Here is a 16,957-nt window from a genome sequence, read left to right on the forward strand (position 1 = left end):
TCCAGGATTTTGCTTAGAAAGGGAAGGTTAGAGATGGGTCTAAAATTATTTAGAACTGAAGAGTCTAAACCAGGGCAGTTTTAAGTTCTGATGGGAAAATACCTGTAAGCAGGGAACAGTTTATAATGGCTAGAATGTCCCTTAGACACAGAGTCAAAGATGGTCTTAAAAAATTTGGTGGGAAGGGGATCAAGAGGGCATGTAGACGGCTTCAGTTGTGACACTACTTTGCTTAGCATTTCTATATCAGCCAGTGCAAAAAAGATCATACTGTTACAGCATGGTGGAAGGGGATCAGAAAACAAGACATTTGGAATTTCTTGAGCAATATTCTTCCTAATGTTCGTTATCTTATCTCTGAAAAATGCTGCAAATTCCTCACATTTGGAGGTGGAAAAGAGACTATCATCTACTTTGGGTGCAGGATTTATAAGGCTGTCTATTGTTGAAAAGAGGACCCTGGAATTGTTAGAATTTGTAGATATCAAATTAGAGAAATGATCCTTCCTAGTATTTCTTATTGCCTTATTAAAGACTGAAAGTTGATCCTTAAAGATATCAAGGTGGACCTGTAGCTTGGTCTTTCTCCATGTACGCTCAGACCTTCTGCAGGATCTCTTAAGTTTAATAATTTCCTCATTTCTCCATGGAGCTTTTTGTTTGGCTAAAACCTTTTTTTGTTTCAATGGTGCTACAGAGTCAAGTGCTGTCCTTAATTTTGTATTTAGAGTAGTTACTAGATCATTAACACATGAGGGCCACGCATCTGGGGTTTTTGTACTAGTTATGTTCATCATTACTTTGAAATTCTCAGCTGCTGCAGAGTTAAGATAGCGTTTCTTAATAAAACATTCAGCACTATTTCTAACTTTAGGTACCAGTGCTGTAAAGAAAATACAAAAGTGGTCAGAAAGAGCAAGGTCACAGATAGACGATATAACAGTTGTAAGACCCTTTGTAATAACTAGATCAAGGGTGTGGCCACGGTTGTGAGTGGGTTCAGTGATGTGTTGTGTAAAGTCTATGGAATTCAAGAGATTCATAAAATCCCGGGCCTTTGAGTCGTTCCCATTATCAACATGTATGTTAAAATCACCAGTGATAATAATCTTATCGTAGTTTGTGTGTATAATGGAGAGTAGTTCTGAAAAGTCTGTTAGAAAAGTGGGACATTGCTTGAGTGGCCTATACACAGTTACTGTCAGAACAGGAGGCTGGCACTTTAGAACTATGGCATGATATTCAAATGAGGCAAAATCATCGAAGGAGATGCTCCTGCAGCACAGGGCATCCGTGGTTATGGTGGCTGTCCCCCTTTTTTACCTGTTCTAATGGACTGAAAAAAGCTATAATTGGGAGGGGATGCTTCAATAAGAGCTGCAGACCCATTTTTGTTTAGCCAGGTTTCTGTTAAAAACATACAGTCTAATTTACGTTCACATATAAGATCGTTATCGAGAAATGTTTTCCCTGATAGTGACCTAATATTTAGTATTGCCATTGAAATATTTTCTGGATATAGTGGCTCACAGGAAGGAGGAATATGCCGGGGTATAGATAGAATATTTGCTGGGCTTCTATTGTTTCTATTGTATCTATGGCCTTTGCTTTTAACTGTGCGTTGGGTAGAGATTAAAACTGGAATAGGATTATAGGCGCATGCCATAATATTACATGAAGCAGCCTGTTCTGAGGTAGTGGTGTCATATATTGCTCTGTAGAAAACATTGACAGATTCAGATTCATTTTCATAAACAGTGTTATTTGAGTTACTACCTGGGGGGCATGAGTCTGTGATGTTTTCTACAGGATGTCAGTGCCTTAGGGTGGTCCTCATGTTGTCCGACAGCAGACTGGCTCTGATCCGGTTCGGGTGGAGGCCATCATGCTTTCCATTATTCCATAATTTTACATTGATTTCCATATTGGTGCAATCCCTAACATTCCCACTGAAGATGTTACATTTTCCCATAACGCAATTGTAATTTATAATAATTCCCTGCATACCAGTACTACAGTACATGAAATAAGAAATGTTTTTTTCTTAATAGGACTGTGTTAAGAAAAGTTAACTGATGTGCTCGACAGAGTCCAGATAGCCAAGTTTGATGGCTGTGGTTATTCTTAAAGTTTACCAGCCAATGTGTGAGTTGGTTAGCTAAATGGTTAGGATGGCTGACTTCAAAGTAGCTCTGAACGATGTGAAAACACACTCCAGGCTGCTGTTTGGGGACAAAATATGGCCATAGCGGTCAGTAATGTACACAGACCAATCATGCAGTCATTTTCTGTAGACCACTGCTTTAAATGAATGATTTCCAACTGTCCCTGGACTTCCATATTTAAGACATGAGGCAACAACATCAGTAATACTCTATATTATGTCACAAATGCATATGTACATTACAAAAGCAAGATAATGTTCTCATCTACAAAACTACTCAAAGTACTCGTACAAGAAGCTAATTCCTGGGATGTGGAAAGTTTATTAGCGGACTGGTCACACAGATTCAGTAATGATTTCCTCCTATTTATCTATGTTACTCCTCTCCTAAAGATATGTCCTCTGACATAATTTCCTGAGACGAATTTCCTCCTGTGAGAACGGTGACAGCATATTCCACGTGATCTTTTGTAATTATAAACACATATGGTGGCCTCGCTGGAGTGGCTCTGATGTTTCTTTCATCTGGCTAAGCTCAGCGCTAAAATAATCGCTGAGGTAAGACTCAGAGCATTAGCACTAACCTACAGCTTGAAACTCAATTACCCAGCTTCACTGGATCGAGCATTAGCAGGACTTACAGCAGATCAGAAGGAGTGAGCACAGACTCTCCAAAGATCTCTCAAAACATGAGGCATGCAGGCACAGAAGACAGGCCCAAAGCTTGTTAAATTGGCCTCATCCAAATCTACAATATATCTGCACAGTGTACACTTCAGTTATCATATCAATGGCAAATTTCCGCAAACCCCATGGTCGTTGTTCTTGAACATAACATTTTGTTTTGTTTTGGTTATGTCAAACGACGTGGTTTCTTTCCTCTTTATCTCTGCCTCTCCCTCCCTCCCTCCCTCCCTCTTATCTTCTCCCCATAGGAGTCTTGTGATGTTCAGTCTGTTTTCACGTAGCCCATCAGTGAGAGCTGAATGTGAGCCCAGTGCATATCGCCCAGGGCTAAACCATGCAGCATTTTACTACCTGCGGCTCCCCTCTCATCTCCTGTTGTCTCTGCTGTTTTCTTACCTTCTTATCCCATGCAATCTTTTCCCCTCTCGTATAACCCTCACCTCTCATTTTCTCTGTGATCCCCCCTGGAAGGCCTTTAGCATTTATCTGGAAAATCTGGATCGATGTTAGGACGGGCACCAATCATATTGGGGTGGAGGGTCACCAGCTGTTCTGAGTATTAAGGATCCCCACTCAAACCAGTAGTCTCAGATTGTGTTGGTGTGTGGCCAGACAGCGAGGCCAGATCGCACTCTCTTCTGAAACGGTGGCAGCATCGTGTGCTGGAGGACTGAGCTCTAACAGGAGAGCAATGAAACAGGGCACTGCTTGCTCACAGCCAGTATAAAATCTAAGCAGACATTTGTAGAATGGGACAAGAGTGTTCCCACAGTAATAAAGTATTGATAACAAAAAAAAGAGTGTTCAGACAATGACCCATGTGCATAAATGTACACGTCTTCTATCCTATTGAACTGTTGTCAAAAAATTCACATTCGAATCGCACTCGGTTAAAAGGTACTTTTTTTACGCTTTCTGTGGGTGAAATAGCACAGAAAACTGTGATGTCAGTTTTGCCTTTGGTCTTTTGATGTCAGTTTCGCCTTTGCAATTGGTCTATCTCCTTCTCTCTCATCTACTGAGCAGGATTGGTCTCTTTTTCATAACCCTGCAGATCCATTATTGTAGCAGGAGCAGGGCTATAGCATCATGAATAGAAGTGAGTCATTATTGCTTCACATCCAGAGTATTACAGTTCAATTATATTTGATAAGTCTTGGCCTTCTGTGCCAAATTTAGGTACAGGATTCTAATAATGAAGCGGTCACACCAACAATAGACAGAGATCATAAAAACCCAGGACCGATCAGAGATGAAAACACTAAATGATTTACTGAATCTCTTCTACGATGTTTTTTTTCTGCTGTTGAGATACTTGGCCTTGTAGACATACAATTGATCATGACTGATGTGCTTATTGTCCTTTTTTCTTTACATTTTTTCTTTACATAAAGATAGACGACAGAGAGGAGTGGGAGACAAATGGTGCTATCAGGAGCAAGAGAAATAACCATGTGTGCGGTGGTGTGTCTAAATGGCCACCCGTGGTTTGTGCACAGATAACAGAGCTTGATGAAAGAAATGAAAATCTATTTGTGTCCCCTCTCCGTGCCCTCGTCTGTGGCCCGGCATTTCTACAACTTACTACTGATGATGCCAGCCGTTGAGCTCAGGTAAGCATTGGCTAACTTTTAACGTCATTCTTCATAGCCTCCATTTGTATAAGTGTGTGTGTGTGTGTGTGTGTGTGTGTGTGTGTGTGTGCCCAAAGGAGCCAGTTGCAGCAGCATGGGAAAGACTCCAAGCCCACCGCAGCACTGTATATCATGCATTTGTCAATGTAAAAGATCTCGCTCCAGGAGGACAAGCGATTAGTGATTAGTGAGTTGCTCATGACGTCGGCTCCTAAGATAGTTGCATCCCTTGATAATGGGGAGGCTGTCAACAAGCAATGGATATGTGAGAGGAATAAAACTCCACACAGGAACTTCGTCACGCACTCTACTAGAGGAGTCTTAGCACCACCATGTGGACAAAAATGAGAAACACACACAGGAAAATGGTAAATGAATATCTCAATAGTGTATCAAACTGACAATTAATTTGTTTTTTGAACAGTTTAGTTGTGGAAAAGAAAAGACTAGGAGTAGGAGTACTGTGTGTCAGTTTGAACAACCATGTGAAAGCAATATCTAAATTATCTTTTTACCATCTCCAAACATAGCCAAACAGAGGTTTTATTTCAAAACATGATTTAGAAAAATACAATGCTGCTTGTTTATAAATTGCTAAATTGGGCAGAATAAAAATAGCTCTCAGATATGTTTCAGCACTACCCATCTTCTAGACCTCAGAGAAACAGAGAAATCTTTTGGTAATACTTACCATCAGAACTAAACATGGACTTCCTGATGACATCAAAGGTGCTCCAACGGTTGCCAGTTTCAAATCTAGGCTCAAGGCCAAACTGTTCTCAGATGCTTTTTGTTAACTGATGACATTTTCCATTTCATTTTCTATGTTCTTTTAGCTAATCTAATGCACTCCTCCTTTTTAATATTTCACATTTCTATGTTCTTTTATCTGCTCATAAAAGAACATAGAAAGTTTGTAAAGCACTTTGAATTACCAATACATGAATTGTGCTACAAAAATAAACTTGCCTTGTTTTTGAGATAACTTTGCTTGTCATTACGTATGGGAATCATTGAGAAGAGAAATTATATCAGAGTAACTAATACTGCGCAAAAACCCATATTAGGTCCTTTTTTCTGGGGCGGTGGTTACTCACTTGCTAATGAATACTTTCTGCTGTAAAATGAGAACAATAAACTCACTAAATATATATATATTTATATAATATAATTAATAAAGACATATAAGATACATAAGTACCTAAAGACATTTGTGTTGTAGAGATTGTACAAACATATATTAACCAATAGAGATGATGAATATAAACACACTTCTTGTGTGTATGTTTGTGTGCTGCTTTTAATGAAGTAAAATGCCCAAATGAATACTGACAGTAACTGTACTCTTGATATTGGAAGCATTCTGTGCTTCATGTTAACAACAGTATCATAAAGCCTTAGGCCCTTAGAGCTTTTACTGTAAGTGTGTGTGTGTGTGTGTGTGTGTTATTTTGCTTAGTTATGTTTTGTTTGTTGGACTACATACATTTCTACTGTTTCCATGTGCGTGTATGTGCTTGTATGATACTAGTCTGATACTAGTCTGGGCATACTGATCATTTCATTAGTTTTATTGGACAGTTCATTAGACAAATAAATTCATTTTAAATTATTAGAACATTGTTCAAAATATGCATACAATGTACAACCAGCAATGCCATCACTGTTGGAACCATAAAGACTGCATACATATTCAATGAAAAAAAGCTAATGAAATGTCTACACTTTATGTGCATAGAAATGAAATTAAAAACAAAAATAAAAGTATAAAAATATTCCAGTTACCATTTGTCATTCCAGGATATTTCTAGATATGTAATAAACATGTAGTACAAAGGTATGCTTGTGTGTGTGTGAAGGGGAGGATTCAGTTATGAGGCAGTTCAGACCCAGAACAGCAGCTGGCTTTATTTCATGAGCAGCTGTAAGCTAACGAGTCAGGTATGATCTATGGAACAATCAAGCTGCTTAGGGAACATTAGTTCATCATTAAAATAAAACCTTTAACTGGCCATGTCAGCAGCATCGTGAACAAGGAATACCCCTTTGCATTTCAGAATAGGAAATGTGCATACAGAAAAGGGCCATTACCAGGTAATGTCTTTTCACATCAGCCAATCATGTTCAAGATTACATCTCATATTTACTTGTAGATATAAACTTAGTAATCAGACAAAGATGGTTGAAGGCAATTTCCTGAACTGTCGGAGACATTCTGGCCTTTAGCGTCGCCTTGTTGGCTCTTCAGCATTATAACAAGAGTCTAATGCGGTCTTTGTCTACCAGGCTTCAGCATTAGCTGAAATAATAGAAGCTCTGCAAATTCTACAAAGACTCATTTTTCATTTCCATTTCACAGCACTGAGGATAGTGGCAGTGTGATGATAATGTTCACACTGAAGAATACATTATTTTGCCTTCAAGTACAGATTCCCTGTCTTGTCAGAAAGGAATGAATATCTTCACAGCTCTTTGAAAAATTATTACTGTTGGACAGCCACTGTGGATGTTTAACATCCTAAGAGTTGTAAATGTGTAATTACCTCGTATTTTACAAGACAGCCACAAAAAACTTCCGTTTTCAAATGTCCGTTCATGATGTTATTTTAAAACATCAAAAGACTTGGACATGATAATGTTTTAAAAATATTATGACTGCACAGATAAGTGCATTTGTTCTCAAAAATTAGATGTACCGTAACAGAACAGGTCCGTAGTTTCTCTCTGTGCCAAAGACTGTTCAACTTTGTCAGTACCAGTAGTTTAAATCATTTAAGATGACAGGGAATGAGGTGGTCACATGCTGCAAAAGCTTTGTTACGAGTTACTTGATAACATTTCATTACAATTTGATGTACAATCATATCTGTTGTCCAGTTATTCCTGCAGAATCCCATACAAATATAAAGGCGTATTAAAACTACACTTAATGTAGTTAAGAGAATACAAAATTCCATATTTGTTAAAAAGACTGATGAAATTAATTTGGCAAGTCAAAGAAGAAATCTCAAGAAAAGGTTATGTCATCATATAAATTAATTCAATTTGTCACAGTTGCATAAACTCTATTACATTGCACACACCACATTAGGGATGAAAATCCATATCTACCTGAGACAGAGAGGGTGCAACACCTGTGTTTCTATCAGAAAGTCCCTGAAGGTCGTATCTATTACACACACCGATGATTATGAGATGGGTTGACTCAGAGTGCAAGAACAAAGAGAGAGAACAAGAGATACAGAGAGAGGGAATGAGAGATACAGAGAGAGAGAATGAGAGATACAGAGAGAGAGAATGAGAGATACAGAGAGAGAGAATGAGAGAGCAACATGGAGAGAGAATGAGAGAGCAACATGGAGAGGCACAAGGTCAGTCTTGGAGGATCTTCTCCAGTGTGGACAGCAGGTTCATCAGGCCATGCGTGTAGCCCTCGTCGGGGCTTTGGCTGGGGAAAACGTGGGCAAAGTCAATCATTCTCACTTCTACGTGACCCTCAGTCCCTTCATCCCCACTCCATCCACCTGAGTCCTCCTCTCTCTCCTCCTCCTCCTCCTCCATCTCAGTCTCTCCATTCCCATTGCTCTGCCCCAAATTAAGAGGTGAGCTGTGTGTCTGAGCTCCATTCTGCAAACTCTCAGGGAGGTCTCCGGCACAGCCTCCCCGACCGCAGGAGTTCTTGGTCGGGGTACCCATGCGGGAAAAGTCCTGAGGCGGGTGGTGGTGGTGGTGGTGGTTGTTGTTGTTAGGTTCGGCTGCCGCGTGTACACCAGACGCACCCTCGTACACAAACAACAGGGAGCTGGCATAGAAGTGAAACTGCTTTTGACTCTCAAACCAACGCAGAATGTTCTGGACTTTGCGGATGCAGAGATGGATGGTCTGTTTCCGGAGCTTCACCCCGTCGTGGAAGAACCGAGCCAGACCTGCAGACAAGAGAGAGACTCGTTCAAACCTGTCTAACATCAGAGACATGGCGGAGGACTTCACAGGGACGAGATGTATGTAACCCTACCTCCGGTAAGAGTGTCCTTCACCAGGCTGCGTCCGAAGAGCTGATCGTGACGGACATAGCAGTCATGACTCGGCTGATACACCTGCGACAGAGACCGGCGAGAACGGTCAACACGATCACCCAGAAATCACAACAAAGTTTGCATTTGTGTGTGTACTCTGATACACTCATCTTAAATAAACCCCTTACCAAACACACGAATACCCATAATGGGTCTCCTGTTCTGCCATTTTGTCAACACAGAATGACTTTTACATTTTCCAGTGAGAGAGGCCACTTCATTTATTTGATGGAGATTGAGTTTTGCTGTCAGCGGCGACCAGGAGCAATAATTTCAGTGGGATCTCAACCACTTTCATTGCAGACTTCCAGCACTGTCACAGGCTACTCTTATCAAGAATGCCTTAGAGACCCTAATTTAGACAGGCGGTACAAAGATAATAAAGTTTATCTACACATGAGGGAAATTCATTTAATTAAAAAAAAACTATGAGTGATACTGAGCAAGTGTTTATATGTATGTGCGTCTGTGTGAACAAGAGAGAGAGAGATAGAAAGTGGCTGAGTGCGAGAGAATGAGAGAGATAGAGAGGGAGGGGGGGTGGAAGCCTGTCCGGGTGAAAGCAATGAGAGTTTAATTGAAAAGAAAAGAAAGAGTGAAGGGAATTGAATTGAAGACAGATAAAACAGAAGGACAACCACAGGGATGGTATGAGGGGAAACTGAGAACACACAGAGAGACAAGAGTGAGGTCAACCCTGGGTCTTATGTGACTCCGCCATCAAAACATCAACTCACAGGACCTGTCAGACTTGTACCTGGGCAAGAGCATCTGACTTAAACAAGCCACAATATACTCTGGATAACAATCAATTATTTTAAACTCTGTTGACAACTATTTATTTTAGGATCTCTGAACTATACACGACTTGCCATAGCAAGAAACAGGACAGAAGTCTCCCTCTGTCTGTCAAACTGAGGTAAAGCGAGTAAAAGCACAGCCAACAGGCATAGGCAACATGCTGCAAAGGAAGCAACTGCAGCAGTATTGACATACAGTCTTAACTGTCCTCAGTTTGTAGTGTGGGGTGGAGCTTTAGGACCTTTGAGTTAAAGGTACAGTTCTTCTCTTTGTGCAAACTATGGGATCGTAAAAGTCACATTACATTTCCACTGTCATGTTGCTGAGTGATGGGTCATAAGACATGTGGCTGCCCAGTCCTGCCTGAGGCCTTACCATCATTTAGAGGCTTGGACTAAAGGCTACGGGAAAACACAGGCTAACAAGAAGAGTCAGAAGAAGACAGTCAAGCAAACAGGTCGCAGTTGTGGAGAAATGGGGAAAGAACTCTCTCACACACAGACACACACACACACACACACACACTCAAATTCTTTCTTTCCCTCTCTCTCACCCTCATGCCCAGAAGCAGGAAGCCGATCTCCTCCATCAGCGGGTACTTGGCGATCTGCTGCTCACGCTTCTCGAGCAGGGCCAGGGGGTCGTAGCTGCGGCGGCCCACCTTCACGTCCATGATGCACGGCCTGGAGAACCTGCGTGTCACATCCTCCAGCTTCAGGTACAGATCTAAGAGCAGGGGAGGCCACAGGAGGTAAGACTGACAACCAATCACTACTGTACCACAGAAAGCTGACTGTCAACACCAGGCTGCTCCATTTATCTCTGCTAATCCTGCACAAGAACCGAAGTCTACACTTCTTCAAAGTGCAATTTGTTTTGTCTGAATTATGGGGGATTACAAGAAGAAATGTTTTCCATACGTAACAAGGAAAGGGTGTGACACAAAATAAATAATTTAGTGACCAGCAACACAGATCTGGAAAAGTAATTATGATTCAACTCGTATTCAGCTTTTTCTGTTAAAAATAAGTGCTGTTTGAGATTCAATGATGAATCCATTGAATAAACACAGTAAGAACACATTGCATTATTTGCAAACCCATTAGGGCACCAGAATATACATGGGTGGATATGTTACACAAGCACACACACACACACACACACAAACAGATACACACACAAGCACATGCTCACACACGTGGAATGATTAAAAAGCTGAATAATAAAAAAGAGACACAGTTGAAGAACACTCTCGCACAGAGAAATCAATCATACACCAGCACTACACATCTGACAACCATAGCATATGCACTGACACACTCTCTTACGCTCTCTCTCTCTCTCCACACACATAACCCACACACTGCTCCAAACACACACACTTTAACTGAAGAATCAATACAGCACACACATTGAGAGGAAATGAGAGGGGCACTTGTCTGATCCTTTGTGAGAGGAGCCTAAAGTTAGATTAGACTGTTCCACTGTCACCATATCAAACAACAGCCCACCCACTGGGACAACACCACCGTATTGATCATTTTACTCAACCATTAACGTTTACGTCAATAAAGTTTGCACATACAGAAAAATGAAGCCGCCATTGTTTTCTGTGCATTACTACAACTAAGAAATCTTGCTGTCAGACGTGAAACATTTCAGCCTTGTTTAAACATGTATTTAGTATTTGAGAGAATCTGGGAAGGTTGTAATGAGGCTGAAGGATCATGTCTTCTATAGAAAAGGGCATGGATTTCACTTGCAAAAGTATCTTTCCGTGGTGTTCTAAAAAAATAATTAAATAATTAACCAAAACATTTCAATGAAAAAAAAGTGTAATGAAACCCATAATACACAGATATACTGCTTTTAGTGCATGGCTATCACATTTCCCCACCTCAAAAGGAGCCCATGAAAACAAACATTGGGGGATCTCTGCCATTCTAAACAGGTTCTCTGCCCCTTAAACTGCTGGCTGGATCTTGTGGAAGCTCTTGCAAATGAGAGATTTCCATGAGAAAGCAACACGATGACCTGATTTGAATACAAAAGGGGCTTCTACTAAAAGATTAACGATACCCTCTCTACTGAGTAGGTCCTTGTTTCAATCACATCCGTTCTTAGCACATTCTTATAGCTGAGACTGCTTGAAATGTGTAATACCTATACACCAAAGGCAGAGAAAAACATATTTTTTCCCCATGTGGGTTTTCAAGAAATCTGAAAAAGCCATGGGTTCAACATGGGTTCAAAGTTCAACAGTGGTAGCACAGCTTCCACTGTGGACAGCCGTCCAAATAACTTTTTAATATGATAGTTTAATTACCTTGGAGATTCTGAATATTAACATGGTCTTGTATTCTATTGCACAGATGACTAAAAGCCATGTAGTTTACATGTAGTTCAAAGCCTTTTAAACGTAAGAGGATTTCATTGTAGGCAATACCACGTTGTTATTTTGGACGTCTATGTTACAATTTGAATAACCATATATGACTCAGTTGTCTTAACTTATCTTTCCTCATGTTTCTTACACATGTGTGTACATAAATTGGAAGTAAATTGCTTATCTATGTGTATTTTCAGTTACATTTTGTTCTCCCTGCCAATCCATACTCAAAAGACTGACGTAACCCTGTTGATTTACTACTGAAAGCTCTGCATGCTGCAACAAAGCAGCATTTGGACTTCAGTCTATTTGTTTAAGTGAGGTAATGATCAACCGTAGATATGCAAACTACCTGCTGAACAGGTAAGGTCATTTAGTTTTATTCACTTCTTAATTACTTTTCTGAGTCTCACATGTCAAGCTGTTGTTCAAACAGGTTCTGCCTGTAGCTCAAAACAAACTTGTTTCACAGGCACCTGCTGCAACCATTGCTTCAATATCACCCTGAAAATCCTCTCTGTGAAAAACTTTCTCTGTGCTTACCTGCACCACAAAGAAGACCTGTAAGACCAGACAGACTCTGAAACGCTATGCACACAATGCAAAGGAACGTAACACACGACAGCAAATCCACAACATACAAATAAGTATCCAATGATTGTATACATTTTTAGGGAGATTATCTTCGAATATTATACCCTGACAACAGCGTAGAGGTGTGTGTGTACACAGCGTGACGTTACCATTGGGCGTGTCTGGTGATGACCAGGTGCCGTAGAATGTGGGTAGGTGCGGCCGCAGTGCCAGAAGCAGGGGATCTGAGCAGCCCTCACCAAACACCTGTGACAGACAACACAGCGCTAGGTGAATCATATATAAACTAGCATACACTGACAGGCTAAAACAGTGAAACACACACACACACTCACACACTCTCTCTCACACACACACACACACACAGGATATCTGGTTAATACCACAACTAAAATGGCTGATGAAGTTTAATGTGTAAACGTACATCAGCACCCCTCTCCGTATGTGTGAACTCATTCTAACATCACTGTTTTGAGTGACAAACACACCCAAGTAGTATCAGGAGGAACCTCATGTTACAGTTAATTTAGTAAAAGGCTTTGCCATAAAGCTAACAATGTTTCATTTATCGGTTTGTTATGATGGTGTCAGGGCTCCTACATGAACTTTTGTTTTGCTGTTATGACTCTGCTGGACAGGTCTAGTTTTGCTGGCATTTCTTTTTGATTACTTCCTTGGCCATATGCTTTTGTTTATCTTTGTTTTCCCATGTACTCCTGACCCCGCTCCTCACCTGTTGTATTCTAGTTCCTGTTATTGTTTGTTTCCCACCATTTTCTGTGCCCGCCTGTTCCTCATTGTGTCTGTATTACTCTGTCTATTTAAAGGCGCAGTACGGAGGATTTACAGTGATCTATTAACAGAAATGGAATATAGTATTCATATTGATATTTTCATTAGTGCTCAATCACCTGTTATCAGCTGTATTCACCTACAAATCATTGTGTTTCCTTAACTTAGAATGCGCTGCCATGATTCTACAGTAGCCCCGAAGGGACAAACCAAAACACTGACACTAGAGACTGCCCTTAGCGTTTCTTATGGCACTTTTGCCTGAACCTGTTTTTTGATTTTTTTTTTTGCGGGATCTTGTCTCGGCCTGCTGTCGGAACTGTCTGCCTGCCTCTGACTGCTTTTGTTGGTGACGACCTCTGCCTGTTTTGGGGATTTTGTACATTGCCTTCGTTGCTGAAAGATTTTTGCCTTGGTGTACTGCACCCTATTACGAGAGAAAGAATACAACTCTGAGGCCTGCAGTATACCCTGATAGATAGGAAAGATTCTAACATCATCTACAAAGACAATCTTTTTTTAACTTCATGATTCCATGAATTTCTTAACAAATAGAAATGCATTCTGAGTATGTTTAAACCACAGTAGAGTAGAGTATAAGATACACAAGTGTGTCAGTAGTAAGGGTGTGCTAACTTGAATCAGGGGAAAACATTTCAATAATATGCCTAACATCTAACTTTAATAAGTGATGACCATTAATAAAAGCTTTAAGGTTAATGCAGAAGTTAAGAGGTTCTTCATCTTCACTAACATTATTCAATCAATTCGTTAAATGATCTTAGATATAAAGAACCATTCATCAAACACTATAAATAAACCATTAACTTAAAAGCATTTAACTTCAGCTCCTGTTAATTGATGTTCAAGCTTGTTAATGAATTAGGCAAAATCATGTTACTTACTGCAATCTTAACGCAAAGTGTTAGCAGAAAAACTGACAACTGATGTGTTTATCTCCGGCTGACACACACATTTGATTCGGTAAAAACAGGATGTTAAGAGATAAGAACACTTCCATGAGTTAGTGTTAATTGTTAGTGGCAAGTGATGATGACATACTGATAGGACATAAAAAAAATGTAGAACTGATAAGCCTGTTAGTCACTATGTACCAATACTTTTTTCACAGTGTTGTATGTAAGGGGAGGTATAACAAATTTCCAAAGATGTTCACAAGGTTCTTGAAATGTAGTAGCAGATATCAAGACTCTTATATTTAGGACTTTAGTTCTTACACTGAGTGTGTGTGTGTGTGTGTGTGTGTGTGCCCCCACAACTATAATGCATATGATGTTCTATTTTTGTAAGCAAGTGCAGCATCTGCATTTGTATTGTGTGTGTGTGTGTGTGTGTGTGTGTGTGTATTTGTTACCTGTGTGTAAAAGTCCATCTCCCGAGGGCCTCTTGGGGGTGGCTGGAGCTGTTTAAGCACGGTGCCATCAGGATGCTGTAGGATACCTGCACAGGTATCAAACTTCAGTTAACCAGCATACACAACAGTTCAATCAGCATACACAACAGTTCAGCAAGCGGCACACACACTAGTGCTACACCACTGAGAAACTGACAAGTGTAGTCTTTTTTTGAGAGGGTCAACTGTACCAGTCAATCCACTTTCCCCTGTTCATAACCCTGTATCCATCAAGGTGCAATAACTACACTTTTAAGTAACCACTATACAATACCACACATGTATGTCTGCATGAACTCTATCAGTGTCAGAAGTGTTGCCAATTGTTTTGCAGCATATTAGTATGACTAAAGTGCTTTGAGGTGTTGGCACAATCTGAAGCTAGTAACTCATAAATGGTTCTGTGGGAAGATTACACGTTATCCAGTTTATTTCCCCTCTCTCACACCCTCTTACACACACTGAGGCTCAGCTTTGTTCAGAAATCCCCTTGAATGTGAGTGCTGAGTACACAGTGTCTGTATGACCCTGCCTCGGATGCTGACAGGGAGAGCTTTCAGTGCAAACTCATTCATCTGACCACGCTCGACGCCCATGTCACAGGAAACACTGTGCTGCTGAGGCAAACACTCCCACAGTGACCCAAGGCCCGCAGGTCAGATTAAACTCAAAACTGGACACACAGGAGGAAAATATATAGGCTACATATCGTAATGATTCACTGTAAATAGGGGCGTCCTTTGGTTGAGAACGCTGCAATATAATGACTGTTCTACATCTATAGGTTCTCTAAGTTTGGCCGTTTTTTATTTTTCTTTATTTGAATGTGTGTGTGTGTGTCTTTATCCTGTGGTGAGGCAATAAGTGCTGCATACCTGTTAGTGAAGCAATCAGACTACCTGAGCAAACCCACTCTATCAACATTAGCCAATTTGGCAGGTACAAACTCCACAACTCATCCCTACCCTTCCCTGAAAGTCTAGTCATAAAGTCATAAACTATGCTCTTGACATCCAGAAACAAATCCATCATGTATTACCATAAGACTGTGAACAAATTTAAAACAGACCTCTGCTGATCATACTAGATGTGTAATATAAAACACATTATCTATACATTTGCATGTTTAAGGCTACCATCTGGACGTAGGCCAACACATTATGTGAGCACATAAGTTATTACTCAACAACTTGTGACTGACATTCTGGAGTAACTCAGTGACAGTGACGCCAAAGTGCACTGATGAGGTGACATTGTATATAGTCTACTAACCCATTTTGTCGATGCCATATTTGTGACCCGCCACCTGATGTGACAGTGGGACGCACCCATTCAGTCGCGGCTGACTCTTTCCGTCCTGGGCTTGACTTTGACGCGATCCTTCAGGTGCCCTGTTTCGGATTTCCAACACCAAGGAGTTCTTCTCTTGTGCTTTCTCTGACATGTTAAGTCCAATGTTTGGAGGTATTGCTTCGGCTATTTAAAAGTCACGGAACATACCACAAATATAGCCTATTACATTTCGTTATGTTATGAGACTATTGAAAAAATAACTCTGGGAAATCGTCTAGGAATATCGGTCCCGGTTCGCAGCTGAAGTGGTTTGTCTGGGTCGTGTGTAGGAGGCGCTGGGGCAGTTGTGCTCACCGTAAACAGCACAGTCGCTGGAAAATACTATTAAGCCACGTCCCACTTCCTTAGGACGCGCCCACACTCCGCCCCATAGTCTAAACTCATTCATATATATATGTCTATGGTCTCAACAATACAAAACCTGCTAATGGCTCCCACAAGGGAACTTGTTGATCTCACGTTTAATGATCATGCAAACAACTTTATTTGTAGGCTATGGCACATTTAAAAAAAAAGTTGTACCATAATGATTTACTGTCGAGGTAACTATACTGAAATTTAAATTTAGACAAAAATGAAAGGAAATAAACAACTAAAACAAAATGGAATAAAAGTTAAAAAAAAAAAAAGAATTATTAAAAGGGAGTAAAACGCAATAAACCAAAAAAAAATGTTATTTCACCCTGAGGTGGTGCGTTTGAATGGTAGTAAACAGAATAGGCCTACCTTCATTTAAGTTGATAGATAAGCTAATGCCGTTTTCGTTTGTGGCCTAGGCTATAGTCCTACCCTGTCTGTGAAACTTGCTGTTTTGCACCAGTTAAAAGTAGTCAGTATCGGTTGTTTACGTGCGACTTGCATTCTTTCAGTGAGATTCAACAGGCGTTCCTTCAGCACTCTGCAAATGCGCAAAATGCGCGCCACCTGTCGAACACCAATATTTATACGCGCACCACGGACAACGCAAGTAGGTAGGCAAGGCAGGTAAAGGGTGAAGGCAGGACACTCGAGAGCAGTGCTTCCTATACTCTTCAAAACAAATAAAATAACAAT

The 16,957-nt window shown here is 40.5% G+C and overlaps 1 protein-coding gene across 2 annotated transcripts; it reads right to left on the bottom strand.

The window, feature by feature from the left end:
* Window positions 1–6,035: 6,035 nt before the first annotated feature.
* Window positions 6,036–16,952, bottom strand: LOC105902260 (inositol polyphosphate multikinase-like). Of its 2 annotated transcripts, none has more exons than XM_012829809.3 (6): window positions 15,824–16,952; window positions 14,513–14,598; window positions 12,495–12,591; window positions 9,916–10,088; window positions 8,501–8,582; window positions 6,036–8,411 (listed from the first exon to the last, which is right to left on the bottom strand). In XM_012829809.3, exons 1-6 carry the CDS (start codon window positions 15,993–15,995, stop codon window positions 7,858–7,860), a joined length of 1,164 nt encoding a protein of 387 aa, XP_012685263.2. In that variant the 5' UTR covers window positions 15,996–16,952; the 3' UTR covers window positions 6,036–7,857. The 2 variants fall into 2 exon arrangements, with proteins under 2 accessions (XP_012685263.2, XP_042565454.1); XM_042709520.1 differs by having other exon boundaries at window positions 14,513–14,587; window positions 15,824–15,942.
* Window positions 16,953–16,957: the final 5 nt, after the last annotated feature.

The sequence above is a fragment of the Clupea harengus genome, chromosome 13 (assembly GCF_900700415.2).
Source record: "Clupea harengus chromosome 13, Ch_v2.0.2, whole genome shotgun sequence".
Taxonomy (NCBI): domain Eukaryota; kingdom Metazoa; phylum Chordata; class Actinopteri; order Clupeiformes; family Clupeidae; genus Clupea; species Clupea harengus.